Source organism: Liolophura sinensis, chromosome 12 (assembly GCF_032854445.1).
Source record: "Liolophura sinensis isolate JHLJ2023 chromosome 12, CUHK_Ljap_v2, whole genome shotgun sequence".
NCBI lineage: Eukaryota > Metazoa > Mollusca > Polyplacophora > Chitonida > Chitonidae > Liolophura > Liolophura sinensis.
In genome coordinates this window covers 22,048,527-22,071,253 of record NC_088306.1, presented here as the reverse complement: position 1 = coordinate 22,071,253, position 22,727 = coordinate 22,048,527, and the positions used below count along the sequence as shown (strand labels likewise).

General features: G+C 39.2%; 1 protein-coding gene and 1 long non-coding RNA gene across 2 annotated transcripts in view; one reads left to right on the top strand and one right to left on the bottom strand.

Annotated features, from left to right (window-relative positions):
• Window positions 1-2,159: 2,159 nt before the first annotated feature.
• Window positions 2,160-3,380, bottom strand: LOC135479189 (uncharacterized). The gene is made up of 2 exons (XR_010445833.1): window positions 3,248-3,380; window positions 2,160-2,721 (listed from the first exon to the last, which is right to left on the bottom strand). It is a non-coding gene; the product is annotated as an uncharacterized LOC135479189 (long non-coding RNA).
• Window positions 3,381-3,414: 34 nt separating this feature from the next.
• The window catches only part of LOC135479188 (low-density lipoprotein receptor-related protein 4-like), a 39,848-nt gene continuing 20,535 nt past the window's right edge, over window positions 3,415-22,727 (top strand). Inside the window, exon 1 of the mRNA XM_064758970.1 lies at window positions 3,415-3,570. Within this exon, the coding sequence (XP_064615040.1) occupies window positions 3,504-3,570 (67 nt within the window). The 5' untranslated portion in view covers window positions 3,415-3,503. The remainder of the gene's footprint in view (window positions 3,571-22,727) is intronic.

Genomic DNA, 22,727 nt, shown 5'->3' with positions numbered 1-22,727 from the left:
TGGGACAATCATCCCAACAGCACAGGTGTGACAATCATCCCAACAGCACAGTTGTGACAATCATCCCAACAGCACAGTTGTGACAATCATCCTAACAGCATTCCATCCACTCATCGCCTGTACCAATCACTCACGAAGTGCCCAGAACTAAATAATGTTGTTTGGCTATCCCCATAGATACATGGCTATCAGAGGCGACGGAACGTCATGTTCTATGGGAAGGGTTATGTGGGTTGGGTTGGAGTGAGATTGATTTGGGGGGCAGCAAATGAACGAAATAACTAATGTTCGTATGTGAGGGTCCACGGTCTGAAAGATCTGGCCTTTCATACAATTGGAGACTAGTTATAGGCGTTTCCTGATGTTTCAAATTAGCTTGGAAACATAAACTCGGGATAAAGTAAATGTTTGTCCTCGTCCTAATTTTACTGTCTTCAAAATTTATAACTTTTGGTTTCTTTAAATCTTACTATTTTTACTTCCTGCATTTCTCGAAGTACATGAGATTAAAAGTCGACCAACTTGTTGGTACGTATTTAAATTTAGGCGTCGTAACAGACATCCGTAAGCCTATATCAGCCGTGAATAAAAAGGGCATCGTGGTATTAACTTTAGTCTGGACTAATCTGTCATTGGTTTTGTAATATATAATATATATATAGAGATGGTATTAAGAATTAAGCCTGACTTATCTATTAATACATTTGTGAACAACGGGCCAATCAGAAGTCAACAATCACAAGGTCATTTCCATTTTAAAACAAACCACCAAAGAACTAAGAAAGAAAGTAAGTAAGTGCGGAATTAGGGCGGAATCATCGGTTATCACAGCTCCAAACTTTGACAGGCCTCAAAAGTTTTGAAAAGTGCTTTTGTTAAAATTCTTTTGTGGATATTTTGGTTTGTTACATATAACATTTACGGCTGTAAACACGAACATAATTTTTATTGATATACTGTTTTAGACCCATAGTCGAACCTGGGTTCATGGGAAACAATGAATATGCAAATGCCTTTACTTCTTTATTGTTATCAATTCATTTATTTACTTATTTGCTAGGTATTTAATGTCGTAATCAAACATTGTTCACTTATCTGACAACGCTATGTTTTATGGGGCACCCGACATAGCACTCGGCAAATCCGCATACAAAAGAGCGAGAGATGGGTTCGAACTTGCGACGTCATCGGTCGTATGCTTACTAGTTGTACTGAACCAACGAGGGCTTTCTGTACATTCAGTGTAAAATCTAGGCGTCAACATAAATACAGTGCAAGTAGACCGTAGTGTAATTTAATGCTATTTAAACATTTTTTCATGAGCAGTTAGAAGAAAACCCAAGTTAAATTGAAAAAAGGCCGTATTTCAAGGGTTACGTGTGACCGGTTTTCCGCTATCACATTGTCGTCGCTAGTCTGATTTTGCCCGGTATACTGCAGTCTTTTACACTATCGTCAACGGGACATTTCGACTGTGATCACAGGACTTATCACGTAGCAGTGTTTGTTGAGTACCACTAACTCCGGTTGCTTGTGTCTAGGTAAACATGTTTTCGGAATTTTCCGTCGTCGTTGACAGGCGATTCATTCTATTACCGGGATTCGAGTTGCCGGGCTGCGCCTGGTTTTAATGCTTGATTAGAAGCACGTAATATGCACGAACAGCACTTCACACATTTACCTCTAAGAGTAAGGTAATCCTTTTCCGCCGAGGCTTCGTTTTTATGTTAATGACACCATTAGGGAATTCCCGTTCCAAGGCGAGAAGTTGTCCCTATATACGTGCATGAGATCTATAAAGAAAGCTCTGTTAGCTTAGAACAAACTTTGACGTGCTCCCATACGCTATCTGGAGCATCGGTTGCATAAGAAAAAAAACTAGTAGTTTGCTCGCGTAATGATATCCGTCTCCAGGAAAGTAACAATGAGGTCTGATGTCACCTTGGAGAAAGACTAGTGAACGACGACGTTCCATCTGGGAATAGTTCTTATTCCATGCAAGTCACTGACCATCGTCTCTCGCTAGTTAATGGCGAGAAACAGTTATGAAATCGCAGCCTAAAATCCGATTTCAGTATACAGCTCGTAAACAATGTAAGCCTGTTTGAAATCGGAAATGGTAAGGTCCATTTCTAAAATAACCAGTTCCCAAACAAATATGCAAGATATAATTATATAATTAGTGAATAAAGTTGGTAACGTGTAAGAGAGAAACAGCCAACAGGTTTTAGTGATGGGGGAAAGAAAGTAGATGTCCTATGGGCATGACATCCTAGTCAGATTTCCAGTTCGTAATCGGTGAATAATCGTTTTGTTGTCTTGGGTTCTCCTCGAGCCGGAAAGCCGGAAAGTTCTGTCTTGGGTTCTCATCTAGCCGGAAAGCCGGAAAGTTTTGTCTTGGGTTCTCCTCAAGCCGGAAAGCCGGCAAGTTTTGTCTTGGGTTCTCATCAAGCCGGAAAGCCGGAAAGTTTTGTCTTGGGTTCTCCTCAAGCCAGAAAGCCGGAAAGTTCTGTCTTGGGTTCTCATCTAGCCGGAAAGCCGGAAAGTTCTGTCTTGGGTTCTCCTCAAGCCGGAAAGCCGGAAAGTTTTGTCTTGGGTTCTCCTCAAGCCGGAAAGCCGGAAAGTTCTGTCTTGGGTTCTCCTCAAGCCGGAAAGCCGGAAAGTTCTGTCTTGGGTTCTCATCTAGCCGGAAAGCCGGAAAGTTTTGTCTTGGGTTCTCATCTAGCCGGAAAGCAATGAAAGAATGTCCATAACACACAGCATTTCTGAGAAACGCTCTAAATTCTTTGCTCTGTAAATCTTGAAATGAATAGATCTCTTAAAGGCGTATCATAGTTCTGTATGTCTGCTTACGATTGCTCCAGTTTCCGTCCCTTACAGAGACATTTTAGATACAAGCACATTTTTACTTTAACACGGTATAAGACTTCTCAATTATGCGTCCTACATAGGAATCCTACCCGTATAGTTCGAAGAGAGGGTAGGGTTTCCTTTCACCAATCTCGTCATCCTGGATATGCGAAGTAAGAGTTGATACAATGCTCATAGAACAAAATAAATAATGCCTGAAAAACGTATCAATCTGACTCACTTAAACATACTTGTAAGCACACTATTGTATGGATCCCTGAACTTTTGAGTTGTTTTTTAAACCAATTACAAAGGCTGCAACGATTTTCATATTTACAGCATAAAAACTGAAGAACAAAATTCTTGCAAGACTTGCAATTTCTGCAACATGCCGTACCTTAATTTCTGGGATTCATTTCTGGCTCTGTCCCCACACCTCGGTGACCGGTAGTTTTTCCTCCGCCTGCACACCGAAGTCTGCTCGCGGCACTATGGTGTTGACAGTTTGTCTGTGCACTGTGAGCGAGCGCACTGGGACTGAGCTGCATGCCGTGACGTTCAGGCCGCGTTCCGGTTGAGCAGATCCTCTTGGGTCGGTGTGCCAGCAAACAGCTATCCTCTCCAGTTACCCTTCCGATCACAGCGCTGTCAGGATGGCTAAGCTTATGCTAATACTTTCGATTCTGTACGTGCTGGGCGAGACGCTGGGGCAACCTATAAGTATGTACAATTTTATCTCAACATTTTGATTTTATTTAAATGCTAGCATATTTACATTTTAATAGTTGTCTTAGGAATGCTATACGTTATTGGTTGACACAACTGTGTTAAACGCGTTGTGTTGTTGGCACAGTCTGTTGTAAAAACAGAAGTTTCCAAGATAGTATGAACTCTTTTATTTCATTATAGTCACTTCAACAACACCACAACACCGTTTTCAACTTGTCTTGTTTACTTCTCAGTAGTTTTAATCTTATTCGCCCTTTTATGTCATTTTGTCCACTTTTTAATCTCCAACCCAATAAGTGTTTTAAAATTAAAATTTTTTTAAAGTGACTTACAAGATAACAGCATTCAGCCCGTTTAGGTTTTGTGGAGCCACCACGCATAACTCAACGCATAAATTGGGATACACCTGTTAATTGTGACCTTTTGCTCACTATAACAGTGTCATCGCTGCATGCTCCGGTTTCATATTTCAGCCTCTTAAACTTTGTCAGTGATCCAACCACTAAAAACTTCTCCATAACATCGATGGTGCTAATTCAATCAACTATACATAAGTCGACGATTTAATAACATAATCATTTTGTCATTGAGTCAATAATTCAGTCAGTCACTGATTGTCTCTGTTTATCTGTGTGTTATCTAATAGGTTCCCCTCCCACAGCCCCCACCCCGCGTGTCCCCGATATTGCACATTATTGACAGTTCTAATTTAACAGTCTATTATCTTGAATACGGAAATTAGTCGTGGGTATACAGATAGAGGAGCTAAATGAATAACTAACAAAGCACAAACATCATATATAGCAGTATTTCGAGAGCAGCGTTTTGACTACAGATTTTTTAGTCAAATCAGACACCGTGACGGGTGCTGGGCAATTAAAAATCTGCTGATGCGTGGTGCTAGGCACGAGGTAGCTGCTAACCGTATCGCTGTTGTGTCTATCGTGCAGAGAGGTCAGTCAATAAAAATGTATCTCTAACGTTGTAGTTTGAAGAAAATTGCCACGTATTACTGTTTCAGGCAGTTTACTTCTCACTGGTCACATGTAATTTATTGCCTACATTGGACCAAGCATGCATTTGTCATACATGGGATACTTAAGATACACCGTACCACAAATTGAAGCTTTCCTCGTATTACGTGTGAGTTTTTCTGTCGGTGACACATTGTTATATACACTGAACACAACAAAAACATATTTCAACATTATGTTTTTTTCACACCTTGTTCTACATGGCAACTTTTCGAGGAAATTGTTCTTACTGTTTCCACTTTTTCAAAATATTGCCTTCAAAACAACAATTTATCGTTCTCAGAACGAGCTCTTGAGAAAAACGTCTTTTTCTGAGTGACAACATGTCATGTCACGTATTGTTTCAGGGGATAAGTTTTTGCGCATGTTGTTCACAGTGACAATTTCCCAAACAGTTTGTTTAAGTAGCAACTGTTCGCACATATTGTTCTGTTCTATGTGTACGCTTACTGGTATCAGTAGAAATTGTTCAAACATTGCTATTGTTCAAACATTGCCATTGTTCAAAAACTGCCATTGTTCAAACATTGCCATTCTTCCTGTACAACTTAATTAAGGGTTCTTACAATCAGTCAAATGTTTCAACAAACCCATGGCACCGAGAAGGGTTAAAAAATGTAATTAACTAAACGGCCATACGCAGCGTTATCTTTCTTTAACCCGAGGCTTACCCATAAAGTTTGATAAATAAATATTTTTTTCTGTTGGTCACGTTTTTCAGACATGGCTCCGTAACCTACTTTTTTACAAGCTGATAAATAACAAAGAAGAAAAGTACACAATCTGGATGGAATAAAGCCATGCTTTTGTGTTGGTTTTATGCAGTCAGGAGCAGACATAACCTAGCTGCATACAAAAACCATAAATTCCCAAATAAAAAGAGACAGAAAGAAAGAGATTACTCGTCCGCGAACATGTCTATTTCTGTATCTTTTTTCTGTCCACATGACTGACTTCTTGGCTCGTTTACTCAAATGAGTATATTGTAACGCACCTTACAGGGAGTATTTTTTCTTGTAAAGGGGGACGTGGTATTCTGTTCTCTATTTACCATGAGGGCAACGAGGAATGCAGGACACATTGCATCTAGTAAAACTATAATGTTCGTATTTCGTACTTCGTGCGCTGTCATGCAGTTGACAACTGAACATGTTTTCTGTTAGGATTCTCCTGATGTGCCCTGTCTATATAAAACTTTTTCCCGATGATTTGAGAATGTAGTTGGCGGAGAAGCAATCTACGCATCATTTTCATTATTACGGAGTACTCTTGCCCCCTCCCCTCCTCACCCTCTAAATCACCCCCTCTCATGCGCTCGATCTGCAAGATAGCACACAAGTTGAAAGCTACACTGTAAGACAACAATGTTTAGTTAGATTTCAGGTATCTGAAAGCTCAGGTATAGGAGCTCAGGTATATGTGTTGAGAAAAACCTGTCTAAAAGTAAACCTAAATGACCTCAGTGAAAACTTATCTGACCAAAGAGAAAATCTGTCTGGCCCCACAGAAAACCTGTCTCGCCTCAGAAAAAAACTTGCCAGAGACCGCAAAACAGCCCAAAACCTCAACTCAATTTATTTATTTTATTAGTGTTTTACGCCGTACTCAAGAATATTTCACTTAAACGACGGTGGCCAGCATTATGGTGGGTGGAAACCGGGCACAGCCCGGGGGAAACCCACGACCATCCGCAGGTTGATGGAAGACCTTTCCCACGTACGGCCGAGAGAAAGTCAGCATGAGCTGGGCTTGAACTCACAGCGGCCGCATTGGTGAGAGGCTCTTGGGTCATTACGCCGCACTGGCTTGCTAACTGAACCAGTGAACATGCAGCACTCTGTACAGTTGCAGTCTAGACGGCTGGGCCACATAGAAATTTGTCCAATCCTATCAAATGCTCATAATACAAGGAAATAGGTTAAGCAAACTTGTGAATAATCAACAGTTCCGCAACGCCAATGCCCGTGGATGTATTCAAGGAGTGAAAAAAACCTGAGTGTTTGGTAGGAAAGCGAGCAAATATCATGTAAAGTATGACTTGGAGGCCATAGGCTGACCCACCCAGAGTGGTTGTCTGATAACATGGAGTTATCTTGTTAGTAAAAAGTCATTTGTCTTAAAAAATTTACCTGTTTGTATGTAGTATTTGCAGAGTTTCGTTAGTTCCACGACTATAGACACTATTTAAAGATAACTATCTTCTACATGTTAGAAGATTATTACACATGCAAGACTTCACTATTGCGGGTGAAAGTACACGACACCGTGAATACTGGCCATTGCTAACACACCTTGTGAGCTTACCCCAGATAGGGCTATATATACTAACTGTTCTTTCATAATATGCTTTAATAGTGCATACATAAACGACTTCTAGATGAAGATGAGTTAGGACACAATTTGTCTCGAAAATGTTTAAATATGTTGAACTGTGAAGAGTGTTCGACGGTGACAATACTAGGCGAGCGCGCCAAGACATCTCAAGGCAAGAATTGGCGGGTTATTATTACCTTTATATTTATTTGCATGGAATGTTGTTTATTCAACTTCAACAGCAGCTTTCTAGTTTCACAATCGATTTAATTCCGGGTTTAGTACACTGCATAAAGACTGCATAAAGATAAGGAGATTTCCTTATACAAGACAACATAGCACCAAAAAAAAAAAAAACAATGACCTAGATACCGAGATGATGGCCAGGAAATCAGTGATTTACAGCAAGCAGAAAGTCTAAGTCACGGAAACACAACACCTGTACACAATGGGTATAGAAAATCCACGTTGTCAATTTTGCAATGTTCCAGTTTTTCACGAGGAAATACCTCACATCAAATTGCCTACTACTTTATCTTTTCCGAATACAACAAGAAACAATATCATCAAACGGAGGAAATGAAGACTTCAGACATAAGACACATAAAATGCAGTTTCGTGACGTCAGAAGATCCATGCACCTTACCTAAGGTGAAGGGTCTCAACCTTCACTTGGGGTGAATGTCAAAGGGTCGCCTGTTCACCTCCATTCTCAAGATATGTTTTGGATATAGGGCTGTCCTCGGGCTTACTAAGGTCAATCGAGCGACAACTCCCATCGGTTCATTAGCATATCACTGGCACAGACAGTTCTTTCCGCCACGGGCAAACTTTCGCAAAAAGGATCACTTAGCCTACGCAAATTGTTCACTACCCTGAAGGTATGGTAGCCTCAGTTCCATTTCATGTCATAACACTAATTTATTGAAATTAAATAAAAAAAACTGTAGTTGAAAAGAATCACGTGATAGATGATGAAAGCTAGGCTGCCAAATGTTTCGTAACACAAAAGTGACACGTTGCAAAATAGGACAACATAATCAAGGCCTTTTTCTCCGACTAAAGCTTTTTATGTTCATTCACTAGAACATCTTTCCTCAACATTTATATGATTTCCTCAACAAGAGAAATCATTAAACAACTGCATTGATCTCTTATGACAAGGAATTCATACCAGATAGTAAAAGGCTAACGTCATACGTAAGTCGTAGACAATTATATTATGGCATGAATGAATGCTAGGAGGCATTTTAGACCGAAATTAGTAAGAAATGATTCAAAATCCTGTTCTAAAAACAAAGAGGAAAATTAAAACACAGGAAGCGCTTGTGGAAAGGGACAATTTGGACTGTGACGAACACCTGATCCTATGCTTAACGATTCATGACAAACACTGACATGTCTGAAACTTTTAGCAAAGTGAAGATTTTCAAACACTTCGGATAACAAACTGTTACCAATTGAAAATTGATAAATCAATACTACTTGCTTTGATACAGATTGAAGAACAGTTAAAAAAAACTTGCACCAAACCGGATCCTATCTTGATGCAAATCCGTAAGATCTCGCATTTTTTGTTTTTTAGTTTCTTTTTTACCTACAACTGCTAAAAAAAAGTAATAAGCAATTGAGACATTGCAATACAATCAATCAGATAACTGTCAGTGTTTTTTTTTCCGTTAGGTGAAATTCATCAAATAGGAGACTATATTTAACCATTTATTGTTTTTTTATCTTTAACTAATCAGTAAACATACATCTATGTAATTGATTAAGCCTTTGATTCATATTGGTACTTCATGAGTAATGTTGTTTTTATGGTTTTCGTGTGTTTCTAATAATGCCGAATAAGGACCGGATCTTTATCCATACACTTGTTATGCTCCATACTGTACATAGAATGTATGTAACACCTTCAGCTCCTGTATTCTACTCGTTCACTGCTGATCCGAATGTACAATAATTCTCCTCCACCTACACTCACTGTAACACAACCCTCACGCATATTTATTTATTTATTTGATGGGTATTTTACGCCATGCTCACGAACATGCCCACGCATATGTACATATAAGATGTATTTCACCGATTACGTGTGAGAATTTACCAACTATCACACTGCTGTCGCTACTCTCGTTTTGCTCTCTGTGCTGTACGTCTATTATACTTGTCGTCGCTGCTCTGGTTTTACCCTCTGTACTGTACCTTCTATTATACTGTCGTCGCTGCTATGGCTTTACCCTCTATGCTGTACGTCTATTATACTGTCGTCGCTGCTATGGCTTTACCCTCTGTGCTGTACGTCTATTATACTGTCGTCGCTACTCTTGTTTTGCTCTCTGTGCTGTACGTCTATTATACTGTCGTCGCTGCTCTGGTTTTACCCTCTGTACTGTACCTTCTATTATACTGTCGTCGCTGCTATGGCTTTACCCTCTATTCTGTACGTCTATTATACTGTCGTCGCTGCTCTGGCTTTACCCTCTGTGCTGTACTTCCCTACACTCTTACTTGTGCTCAGTAAAACTCTTGTGCTGTAGTTTATGCTGAGGCTTTCTTCTTTATGTACAAGGACGGGTGCATTTTTGAAATACGCATGCGTCCCAGTTTTTGATCAAACACCGTTCAGTTTTTCTTGTTTTTCAGAAAATGTGCTATGATTGTGCGCGTGAAAAAGACAACAATTGTAACACACATTTTGCTTCTGACCTACGTTAAATACCAGTTCCATAAAAACATGTACACACTGCCATAATAACGACGATGAATATACACCACGTTGTCGTCAGTACCAAGATCCGGGATCAAACCCGGATCGGGTCAAACCAAAGACTTTTAAAAAATGGTACTTACTGCTCTTCGCTTGGCACTCAGCACTGAGAGGTTAGAGCAAGGAAACATAACTGGTTGACCCTGTGTCAGTATAATGTGACTGGGTGTCATGCCCAGTGTCTTTGACATGATACCTCAGTGGCGGCAGCAATTTGGCGGCATGGATTCACCCTGCCTCAAGAATACCGATACCACCCCCAGTCATGGGTTAATGACTGCGGAAAAAAAATACTATTCACCGTCGAAGAAAATACCTTAGATCCCGAAAGTCTCTTATACAAAATAAGAGCTAAGATGGACACCAGAGACAAAACAAAATTTTTGCTTGACTGATAGCTGTCGAGATGGATGGCACCATAGTTATTCTTATCTATGTGTTTACTTTTATGTAAGCGTTGGCTGTCGAGAATATGTTTATCATTAAATATGCAGTGAAAACTGCAGCATGCCATGCAACCACCATTTCCTGTTTGCCTGTGCGGACTATCTCATATTCCAAGGAGAGTGTTGAGTACAATATCTCATAATTTATTTATTTATTTATTTATTTGTTTATTTATTTATGTAGTGTTTTACGCCGTATACTCAAGAATATTTCACTTATACGACAGCGGCCAATACCCCAAATATGTGGGCGTGACTGGAAACTGTATCCAATACTTGTTTTTTTCCCTTTTGAAATATTTTTGTGACGATTATTATAGTGCATTGTCTACCCCTCCACTGACAACGCTTAAGGCCCCAAAGTCCATAATGGAATAGCCCATTACATTGTTTTATATTCTGTCTCTAAACAAATAATATTAAAAATTGCCCTCCCGCCCACCCCCACAAAATAATAAGGATTGATTTGAAAATACTTTTCAGAGTTTTTTTTTTCATTATTGTGGGATATAGTTTCGCTGTAATTCTTGCAACCCTACTCCTACTCCTAGAACATTACTAGTCTATTTATTTACGACTGGGTAAAAAATAAATTGGTGATAAAAGCCTTGGGGAAGCAAGCTCAGTTAACTAAACTTTTCCACATAAGTTACGGTACGTTTAATGTCTAATAAATAGCTGCTGACACCTGTGGGGTTTTTTTCACCCAATTCTGCTGAAGCCATGGTGCTTGGAGGCGCAGACGTTGCTTCTGTCGTAGCATTACATGTATGAAAAGTAAAAATAAAATCATAACTGAGGTATTTCTTGAAAGTTAGTATGGACAGAGCGTCCCGGTACTCTGCTTCATGATTGTGTCTATCCGCTTAATGCGGGGATAGGGGCTGTATATTCATCATGATGAATTTGATTGCCACGTTGCACACCTGTACATGAAAACTTGCAATCAAACTTGATCTCTTCTCCCTGCATTATTCCGTCCTAATTTCCTACTTTACATCCTTTCTTTGGTGGTTTGTTTTAAACAGGAAGTAGGGAATTAACCGTGCGATTATTAATCTGGAGCCTCCGTTTTAGTTGACGGCTGGTATAAGAATGACGCATAGGTTCGACGCATAGGTTCGTGGATTACGCGAGATCATGTGCCAATCAGCGCACAGTCGTCATTCGCTGCTGAGATGTTTATCTTTTAAAATAATCCAACGTCAAGTTCCTCCGGAGGTATTAATATGTTGCACCGCGGTAATCAAAAGAAACAAGGGGGCCTCTTTGGCTCAGTTGGTTAGCGCGCTAGCGCAGCGTAATGACCCAGCAGTCTCTCACCCATGCGGTCGCTGTGAGTTCAAGTCCAGCTCATGCTGGCTTCCTCTCCGGCCCTAAGTGGGAAGGTCTGCCATCAACCTGCGAATGGTCGTGGGTTTCCCCCGGGCTGTGCCCGGTTTCCATCCACCAAAATGCTGGCCGCCGTCGTATAAGTGAAATATTCTTGAGTATGGCGTAAAACATCAATCAAATAAATAAATAAATCAAAAGCAACAGAGCTTTTTGCTTTAAGCCAAATAATCCATTAAAAAGACTAACAGAATTCCCCAAACATGCACGCTACGGGTATACATCCGTAATTTTTCAATTAAGTACCCTGGAATCAGTTAAAGGGAAGTCATTTCAGTAGACCTTGTCCGCGTTGCCATAGCGCAAAGCTTGACGTGTAAATTATCTGGCATCAATTCAGTTAGCGGCAATTTCACAATATATGTCCGTCAGCAGATTAAATTAATTAAAATGTTTACTTGTCTGCCCCCTGGATAAAAATGAAAATAACGCATACTCTATGTAATATGTAACATGTAATATGTAACAATCTCGTCAGTTTTAAATTCTAATATAAACTACACGTTCAATACATTTCTGTTATATTAAGACACAAAATTTGATTAAAGATATGATTAAATCTGTTTCGCTAACCCTTTGCAAAACTTCATGCACTAATCACATCTTACACTGCATGTCAAGTTGGCCTCCCCGTCTTCTTTGCTTGGTTTGACATTTGCCTATCCAAAAACCAACAAGCAGCTTACGAAGCAAAACTATGCTTACCTTAAAATATCACATAGGTCTCATCGTTCTTTTCAAGACAATGCTTTTCACTGATATGCGGATTAGAACTGGCCAATAGAACCAGACAGCCTATGGCTCATTTATTGATTTAATTAGGTGAACAGACAGGTTTCTTTCTTATGGATAACAACTCCTGTGTTTATTAGCTGGTAACGTTTCGGTATAGCTTCTAATACCGTTCTCAAACCATATGACATACAACATAACTTATGCACATATAGACGATCTAGAGTAATAAATGTTATGAACAAGTATGACCTGAAAGGTGTGAAAAATAGTGAGTTGATAGTTCAGGTTTTTGGTTTTTAATTATCATTTATTATTTTTTTATATACGGAACACCAATCAATATTCCGTTTGCATCACCTCGTGGACAATTTAGTGGTATTAATCCAGCTAACATCTTGACATGTGCACGCGATGTAAAACGTGCGACAGTCGTAACTGGTCAATTGTCAGCCTGAGGCCATCCGTGTGTAAGGCATAGATACATATTTACAGGTGTACTTCCTGAATTGTTTGTGCTTGCATTGTGGTGTATTTGTGAGATTAGCGGAAAACAGAGCGTACGCCGAGCATCAGAACCGATTACCTGGTAAAATTTGGCGGCAACCCCGAAAAGTTTGCGGTAAAAATTAATTATCGCTAAGAAGGCAGTAACAGATGGCAAAAACTATCTGCTAACTGTTTACCACAAAAGGTTATCTTCCTTACTGGTCTTGTGTAAAACTGCAATAACAAAGAGTTTGGTAAAAACAGGCTGTACAGTGAATAATTGAAATAAGTCTACTTTGGTGGTGTGGATTATATGCAAAAGGCCATGTACACACAGCTTGGTAGAACTAAGCTGTAAACACCAATGATCGAATGGCTGAACTAACTCTTCGATGCAAGCTTGTAACACAGTGTAAACTACCTTTCCGGTGTATGCTATATACAACAGATACATACAAACAGCTATATACAAACAGCCAAGTATAAGCAAAGTATTTAATCGGCACTCCCAGAGAACGTTTCCAGCTCACTTCACTAAGTTCTTTTCAGACATTTCGTGCTTCGTTTTCACTGGAGTCCAAAAATTTAAATCTAGAAAAAATACCTGTTCATAAAGAACCTATTTTCATCTCAAAACTAAGTTACAAACCTAAACGCATCTATTCTGAGAATCACATCTGTCAACAAAAACGGGCTTAACACAAAAGCTCAAGTTCAACCGATAATACCGGCCAAATAATCAATGTCTCATGAGCTTCATTACAAAAAGTTCAGCTGTGTGTTGGCCCCAGCAACTGCACTAGAGCAGCCTGAACCAAATGAAAGAATGAAAACACCAAGACAATGTTATTTGTTTCGTCCAAGATAGATAACTTTTTATTTGACTGTTAATCCCGCTTTTGTGGTGGTAAAAAGTTGCCGTCCTAAATAAAAAGTTTGAAATAAATTGTCTTGAAAAGAAAAACAACGTTGCCACTTCGCACATGTGGAACCGCCTCCTCCTCGATCCTGGATTAATACATGCAGTAATACAGTTAACCCTTTACCTAGGAGGTCGCGCACGAAAGGCGACCGTCTGAAATAGAGGCTTTAACAAAGACCAGTTTGAGAACAGACTATGACTTCAGAACATCTAACCTCAGGTGATATCACGTTTCGTGAACGTTATTTGTTCGTTATTCGGTAAGAAAGTAAACATTTGCTCTGCTGTCGTGCAAGATATGAAATTCAATGCTGATCTGAAAATATGTCATTCATGTAAGCAAGTCAATAAGCCAGTAAAAGGTTTTGAATAAATTACGGTTTGAAAGTCGCCAATGGCACGAATTCTCAGTTACCACTAGGTTTAGGCCCGTCACATATTTTGTTAGCCGGAGTTGACCTAGTACTGAAGCCATTATTTACACAAAGCATGTAAGAGGTAGGAGGGTATTGTGCCCCAGACCTGGGGTAGACTGGGTATACACGTGCAGATAACATGCCCAGACATGTTGTGATATTCAGAGACTATACTCACGTAAACCTGTCATGAGTACAGATTTTGTCCGGTTTTGATCCACAAATATAAGAGCACTGACACACCGAATAAACAGGGAAGGAGCATTGTTAACGCTTCAATATTTCTTAAAAGTTTTATTCAATATTGTCATAATAATACACTGAATATTTCGACCAAGTCATCTTTAGGAGACATCTCCTCAAAATGGCAAATGAAATTCTGTCCAGGTATTGGACGTCAGGAATACGTCTTCACAGTTTATTTGGAAGACCAACAGTAGAGATGCAGTTCCCATGACTGCATAGGAAATAATTTACATCATTTACTGTTCATGTAAAAGTTTTCTGGGAAAGTTTCGCGTCTGAAACATTAAGGCATCCGAAATAATAAGATTTATGCGTAAATTACGCGTCCGTGTCAGTCTGGGTTCGTTACACGTCTGTGACGGTTACACGTCTGAAACAGTTGCAGTTCTGAAACAGTTACACGTCTGAGAAAGAGATATATATGAGAATCTTACACGTCTGAGACAATTACACGCCTGGGAGAGTTACACATCAGAGAGAGTTGCACATCTGATAAGTAAGACGTCTCAGTAGAACGTCTGAGGCAGTTACACGTCCGAAACAGATTCATGTTTGAGACAGTATGACGACTGAGACAATTACACATCCGCGACATTTACGCGTCTGTGACAGTTACACGTCTGAAACAGTTGCAGTTCTGAAACAGTTACACGTCTGAGAAAGAGATATGTCTGAGAATCTTACACGTCTGAGACAATTACACGCCTGGGCCAGTTACACATCAGAGAGAGTTGCACATCTGATAAGTAAGACGTCTCAGTAGAACGTTTGAGGCAGTTACACGCCCGAAACAGCTTCATGTTTGAGACAGTATGACGAGTAAGACAATTATACATCCGCGACATTTACGTGTCACAGGCACTTACACATTCAGAGTAGCTTACACACATAGGAACACACTGAGACCGTGAGACCACTGAGTTATAAGTGGCTTCTGTTTACATCCGAAGTTCCACGGTAGTGTTACTGCATTGTTTTTGATGCTCACTGAACCAAGGAAACGCTGGCTTACCACAGTTAAGCTTGGTTTATGTCTGCGCATCTGAGGTACCAATGTAGTGTGTTGCTTCCCACTTTTGGTCACCTGTAGTCATGTGAGAGAAAACGTTGCTGTTAAGTGAATAAATCTTTGGCCTTCCTTTGAAAGATGTAGCTGCGAGATTAATACTTACTGTACATTTTGCAGAAGGAAATTATTGATCTTTTAGTGTGTTATTCATTTGAGCTTGCAGTTTCCTTATTGCAAAAAAACGTTTAGTCTGTTTTCCTTCCACAAATTTCACCTACATGTAAAAGTCAAGTCAATTCATTATACATATACCAGTATATATATATATATATATATATATATATATATATATATATATATATATATATATATATATATATATATATATATATATATACATACACATGTATATGTTTCATGTATATGTAGAAGAAACAAAATGAAAATGCTACTTCAGATGGAGATTACACTATTACCAGATGACATTCATCTGTTATAACTGGTTTGACAGTAAACTGGACAAAATTTATTCACATTTCTTTGGGATTATTTCTCCAGATTTTCAACATATATAAGTTCATCAAGCTGCAATATATGTTCTACTGATTTCTGCAAATGTCAATCTGTGCTTAAGTCTTCTTGGGCAATGGTCCTGTGCTGGTAAAATAACCCTGTGCTAATGTCTGTTTGGGCTAATGCCCCCCCCCCGACCTCCCCACCTTCTGCCCCTATCCCGAGGGTAATCGGCGAAGCACTCAACTGCGTACAGCACGAACATAAATGTAGCATAGGGATGTCTTGCTAACTTAACAAAGCAGCTTCATCAATTACAATTTGACAAATTTTAAACTGGTCACGATAGTCTGTCATCTGTGGGAAAAGGAGGACTGCATGCTGGTAGGTCTGTCGTAAGGAAAAAACAGGTTTTCTACACTTTTCTTGTCCTTGTGTGTTCTCCCGGCTTCGATTGTGCAGGAATCATACTGTATTCAGAGGGATTTTGATTCCCCTCACGTTTTTCCAGTCTGTTGAAGCTTTGAAGAAAACCAAGTAATAAGCAATTCCGTCCTGTTCAATGCGAGAAAGAGGTCTTATTTTTTATTCTTCTGTAAAATCCTCGCAGCTCGCTTCAAGTCACGCCGCATAGGTAATATCCACAGCATTCCGTGCCCCACGTCCGATGTTTGCCAAACGTCCCCGATGATAAGCGAGCCAGTTGCTGATACAAGATGGCTGCCTCCTACAATCATAGCAACAAACAGACAACAAAAAGGCAAAAGATTGTGTTGGCAAATGATTGGTCTAAAATGACGCCGCAAACAGAAAAAAAGTGGAAATGGTTATACATAACAAGTAGTGTTCTATTTCATGACGTTGCGTCGTGCGTCGTACAGCGTGCGTCGCGGCGTGCAGTGGAAATTTGCCTTAACAACAAAACTGATGCTTAATGCGGCCTAAGCCCAGGCTCTGTGTTAAATTGAACCAGGGGCAACCCACGACCATCCACAGACTGCTGGTAAACCTTCAGGTGGGCTGTATATCAGATGGACTGGATGACATTTAGAAAGAGTAACCATTTGTCAACTGTCACAATGGGGAAATCCAGCGTCTTTAGGCACAAGAATATAGTGATGTTACTTGCAATTTTTTGGACGTCTCTGGTCTAGAAAAACGTAGAATGATATGTGTTTACAACAGTCAATAAACACATGAAAGTGCACTTAAATATCAAATATACATATAACATTGCTCTATTTCGGCCAGCCAGTGAATTTTAGTATTCGGGATTCTAAGTAACGATGATACTAATACGGCAGTTTTTCTTCAAATAGCTTTTGGTTAAATTAAATTCTCGTGTTCCTGCTATGTTATGTCTTTAATACGTTAAAATTCTTTAAACTGGTTAATTTATACTTTGACAAAACACAAAGAATTTGAGAGATGTGTGAGTGATCAAGGAGTGTAGGGATTAAATAAAATATAACTCATTTTAGGGTTAACGAACAGGTTAATGATAACCTATTTGCTATATAACAATGCTATTGCTTATGAAATACCGCATTTTGTCTGACAGGTGCATGAGTACGAAATTTCGCCCATGCACGAAAACAAACACACCGTCATATAGTTTTTAGACTGTAATAGCTTAAGGGGTTTCTTGAATTGCGCTTCCCTTTGGTAATGTGTGCGTCAGGTATCTGCCAGCCATATCAGTAATCTGGTGCTGTAAAGTTTAATCCAGAAGTCTATTTCTCATATATAAGTACTCGTTTTAGAGGAATATTGCTTTAAGTGTGTCAGACGGAGCTAAAGAAGAAATTAAACCAAGCGTAAACAGTCAGTCAAGCTAATCGCCAACATTGTCAAAACAGAGATAATAAAGCTGAAGGAAGCTGAAGTGGCTGGAGGCCGAAGTTGACCCTTAACATCAGCCAATCGGCGTGCCCTTCTATGAAACACCAGACTTATCTCCACGCACTCAGATCGTGTCTGATATTGATGGTGCGATTAATTTGGATGTCAGATTTGGGTGGGCTGATATGGAGACCGTATAAACCTTACACTACAAACTGTCTGCATGAGAATAGCTTAGGTCTGGGCATCTATATACTGATAGTTAGAATGTTAATGTGTTCTCAACATTCCAGTAATTTATTTATTTGTCTGATTGGTGTTTTAAGCTCTACTCAAGAATATTTCACTTATAAGATGGCATTATGGTGAGACGAAACCCATTCCAGCAATGGCTTTATGTAAAACTAAGATAAGTTATTTTGCTGAATTATTTATTTCACGACACGATGTGACAAAGATGTGTGTTCTATCCTGAAAAGAAGAAATACCATGACTATATTCAGGTAAAAGTTTCTTATGAAATTTGCCCTGGCTGGAATCGTTAACCTCCGTACTTGGCAAAAGTGGAGTGAAATCTTTACCGCTTTGTAACTTGAAACAACAGCCAACATTTGGCTACACAGGTTACAGTTTTCGCAGAATTCAGGCCGCAAGCGAAATCATTGTGGGAATGCCGAGTTAGGTGAATCAGATGATGACCTTGTTTTTATATGTGCAGAGATTGTATCGCATAATGTTAGGTGCCAACCTTTATTCTGGTGTGTCAGGGTTTACTCAGCCGACCATGGCCTCATGCACTTTTGAGGTAAGCAACCAACTCCTTATAGCGCATGCGTCGCTCTCTACCTTTCACCTACTATCATCGCCACCAACAGCCAAGCTTGGCCTTTGGAGCTTATGAGACCCACGTAGGCTTGTTTAAGGAATAGCCTCATCACTTGTGTGCTCCCGCGGAACTATTTAATCAGAATTTCTCAATAAAATTGTTTTAGGTGTTGGTTAGAATGACGTTGCACATTCTCTAGATAAAGAGAATGCATATCCAGTGTGCTAGTGATCATTTACCGGTGATAAATTAAATAAATCTCCCTACAAGAAAAAAGCTGCTGATTTTTTTATATTTCTTTTTTGATTTCTTTTCTGTACCATGCTCGTACTTCTATAAGCTGTCAGCATGACTGGCAAAACTACCACACACATATATATTGGAAAGAACGTTCATGACCTTGACAAGGTCACAAGCTGCTTTCGTCAAAACAGGTACACTGTATCCTGTTCTACATGTCGATGTTTACCCTACCTTTTCCACCGAGGCTTAATTGTAATCATTCTTAAGTATAATGGTTATTTGTTCGTTAAATGTCCCTCAAGCTTGATCATACTAAGTAGGTATCATTTGTGACACGCGAGAATGACTCAGCGAATTCGGGCACGTGCTTTAACTGATCTGGAGAGGCCAAACTGTCGATTTCCTGCTGGAGGATTTTCTTTATGAATAAGGAACTATAAGGAGGTCAACAAAATACATCATGTCCGGATCAGATAGAAAAGCGGTGACAGTTTGTTACGCAGTTGTTGTTGTTCAATGACCTTTGAACTAGTCAGCATAATTCTGATGTAATCAGTATGCACATAATTTATCGACTGTCCAATAAAAATGATCCATGTATAGATACCCACGATGTTCCTACACTATACTAACTTTCTCTAACATAAAAGCGTAAAACGAACGAGGCCATGAATAAAACTCTCCCTGCTTTCGTTGCGAATATCCGTACGTTTATTTACATGGCAGTTAACATTTCACTCTTTCTCATTTCCTTATATATAAATTTGACGCAATGAATATTTCTGTTGCATTATAAAAAGTTGAAATAGAACGTGTAGATTTAAAAAAAAAAGCCGTTAAAGACAAAGTATTTTTATCCTCATTTTACCTTAACAAACAGGGGAGATATATCTTGTAGGTATGGTAGTCACGGAGGAGATCCTGAGTAATATGTCACACAGTTTATTCCAGAGAACTGTTTCTGTCTAATTGACCTTGAAAATTATCCCCGCATAAGTGTTTCCCACTAACCTACCCTGAATTTGTCCCGCATTATTGGACTTAAAAATGATATTATCGATTTTCCCATCTAATTCATACTGAAAGCCACTCCGGTCTTCAACTGCTCACTTCATACTGACAACTGCTCCCACTTTGAACTGTTCCGATTTAATTCAACTTGAAAACTGCTCCCACTTTGAACTGTTCCGGCTTAATTCAACTTGAAAACTGCTCCCACTTTGAACTGTTCCGGCTTAATTCAACCCGAAAACTGCTCCCACTTTGAACTGTTCCGGCTTAATTCAACATGGAAACTGCTCCCACTTTGAACTGTTCCGACTTAATTCAACTTGAAAACTGCTCCCACTTTGAACTGTTCAACTTGAAAACTGTTCCCACATTGAATTGGCTCTGCTTACTTCATCTTGAAATCTAAAGAGTTTGTTGCCTCAAACGGGGATGTCTATGAACCACGTGACCCCTAACACATACCTGGCATCATGCACAAAAGTAGAGCTAAAACAGCTGCGAGCCTTTATTTCTTCATTTCTTTCGGAAGCATGTAACTGCCACATTCAATCTATACCTTGGTTAAATCAATTTCTTTTCGCTCCTGGTGTATAAATTTCAGTGGGGGAAATATTTCACTCAAATTTATGGTTTCTGAAACCCGGGCAATTTTAATCAACAGAGATTTAACATCATATAATAATAAAACATTTTAATGACTTAATGCACAATTCAGAGATCACGGCTCAACTTTAAGAGCCTTATTTATTAAGCGATATGTACAAAAGTTATTAGACTTGTATTTCACATATTGCGTGTTTTATCTTCCTGAATTGTATGTCACATCAGTGATAGTGTGTGTTACATTCCGTGGTAATGAAGCACGGGATGCCTGACCTGAAATTGATGTTAACCGAGAAAAGAATCTTCAGTAGGGATTGTTCGCTCTTTAAAACATCCTTGATGCGATGTTTTATTAATTTATTCAAAATTTCGCTTATATAACAAGCACTCATAACTATTTTGTATAATGAGTGCACAACGTGTACAGGTACACATATCACCTTTAAAAAGCTCACCTTGGTTTTTGTTATTTGACACACTTAATACCTTCCACTCGCTAGATGAGTCACTGGATATGCGTCAATAAACTTTCTGCACTTTACCTCTACTTAGATATAGTAACAGTTTACTCCAGCCATTCTGACATCTTCAAGTACATGCTCATCTATGCCCTACTTCTGCCCTTTCTTCCAATGGAACTTAAACCTCAGTTGAGAGTGAGTGTGTGAGTACTTGGGTTTTAACGTTGTACTTAACAATTTTTCAGTCGTATGACGACGAAGGAATCCTTTGAGTGTGCGTAATGTGCCTCCTTGTTGCAGGACAGATTTCTACCGCTTTTTTATCTAGTGCTGCTTTACTGAGACGACTTACTGAAGGCAAGTAAGCCGCCTCGCCTATGCTATTATACTGATACGGGTCAACCTGTCGTTGAAATATCCCCTTCGTACTGAACGTCAAGCAAGGAAGTTGTAACTTCCTCTTCTAAGGTCTTATGTGTGACGCGACCCAGGATTGTCCCAGGATCTACCACCTCCCGAAGCGGACGCTCTACCAGTTGTGCTATCGGGGTCGGTAATCAGTTGTTAGGAAACACGAACTGCTTGCTCAAACCCAATCTTGGACAGGGCATTTATAAATTCCATTGTCGAAACTAGTTTGTCCTCCACCAGTCTGGTGTGCAAATTTGTAAGTCACACGTGGAAAAGTTGTTCTGTAAATTACCAAAAGTCGTTGGTTTACCCTGAGCATTTCGGTTTCCCCCCACCCGTGAAAATTTTAGTAAAAACTTGGGTGAAATGAATGGTGTTAAACAACAATCAAATAAACATACCTTAAGTGCATCTTTTGTTATAATCAATGAATTTAGGTCTTGGTAGCTCTTCAGGGTTTAAAGGTCAGATAAACCTAACTAACCTATGCATATTCATAGTTTGAGGTTGTTTGTATCGTTCTGCTTGTAGCTATACATTTTCCTTTATTCAATATACTCTATGACCGAATTGACTTATTTACTGGATATCAGTACCGCACGTTTCTGGTGTAAACCATGTATTTCTAGATTAGTTCACGGTACTTTGTTGATACCGAAACGTCAGCAAGTATAACCTAGTATGGATAAAAATAAGCTCTATACACTTGTTTACTTTACCCTCTTTAAGCCGCTGACTATGCAAAGAACTCGAAAACAAACTAGGTCATTCTTATACTATATTAAAACCTGAGAACTATCTCCTGAAAACCAAAATACATGGTCCTTTTTTCATTCACGTCAAGCAAACTTTGTTTCGACCAAAGTCTGAGTGTATGCATACCTTTTCAATCAGTGAGAGAAGATACCGTTAATACAAATTCAGTAATTGAAATGTACATTCACTTGCCAAGTTTAACGATGATCAAAATTTAAGGAAATTAAGGAAATTAAACATGGAACAAAAGTGCTCAGTAAAGGGAGGTAATTCATGACTCTGTCAGACATACCAGTTTTTGTTAAGAACATATGACGAAACGGCGGGAAAATACGATCCTAATGGATGGGAGACAACCCATGTTAGGAGTGTTACCTTGAGCAAACTCACTTCATCAAACAAGTATAATAAAAAATAAGTATTTGATATGTTTGTTTGCAATGGTAAAATTCAGTCTGTGGTCACAGGGGGCAAGGGAATTTCTAGGGGGTGTGTAAATTGCTACTGTTTACTCATTTACATGAACAGTTATAATAAAACCCTGACTAAGGTAAAGTCACAAGAGGTCGTATTTCACACGCGTGACAATTTGTCAGCTATCACACTGTCGTCGCTGCTCTGGTCTACAATGGTGTGTGTATATATATATATATGTTCATAGAAGTAAAGACTATTCTTTTGGCACAGTGCTTTAGAATGTCACATTATTTGAC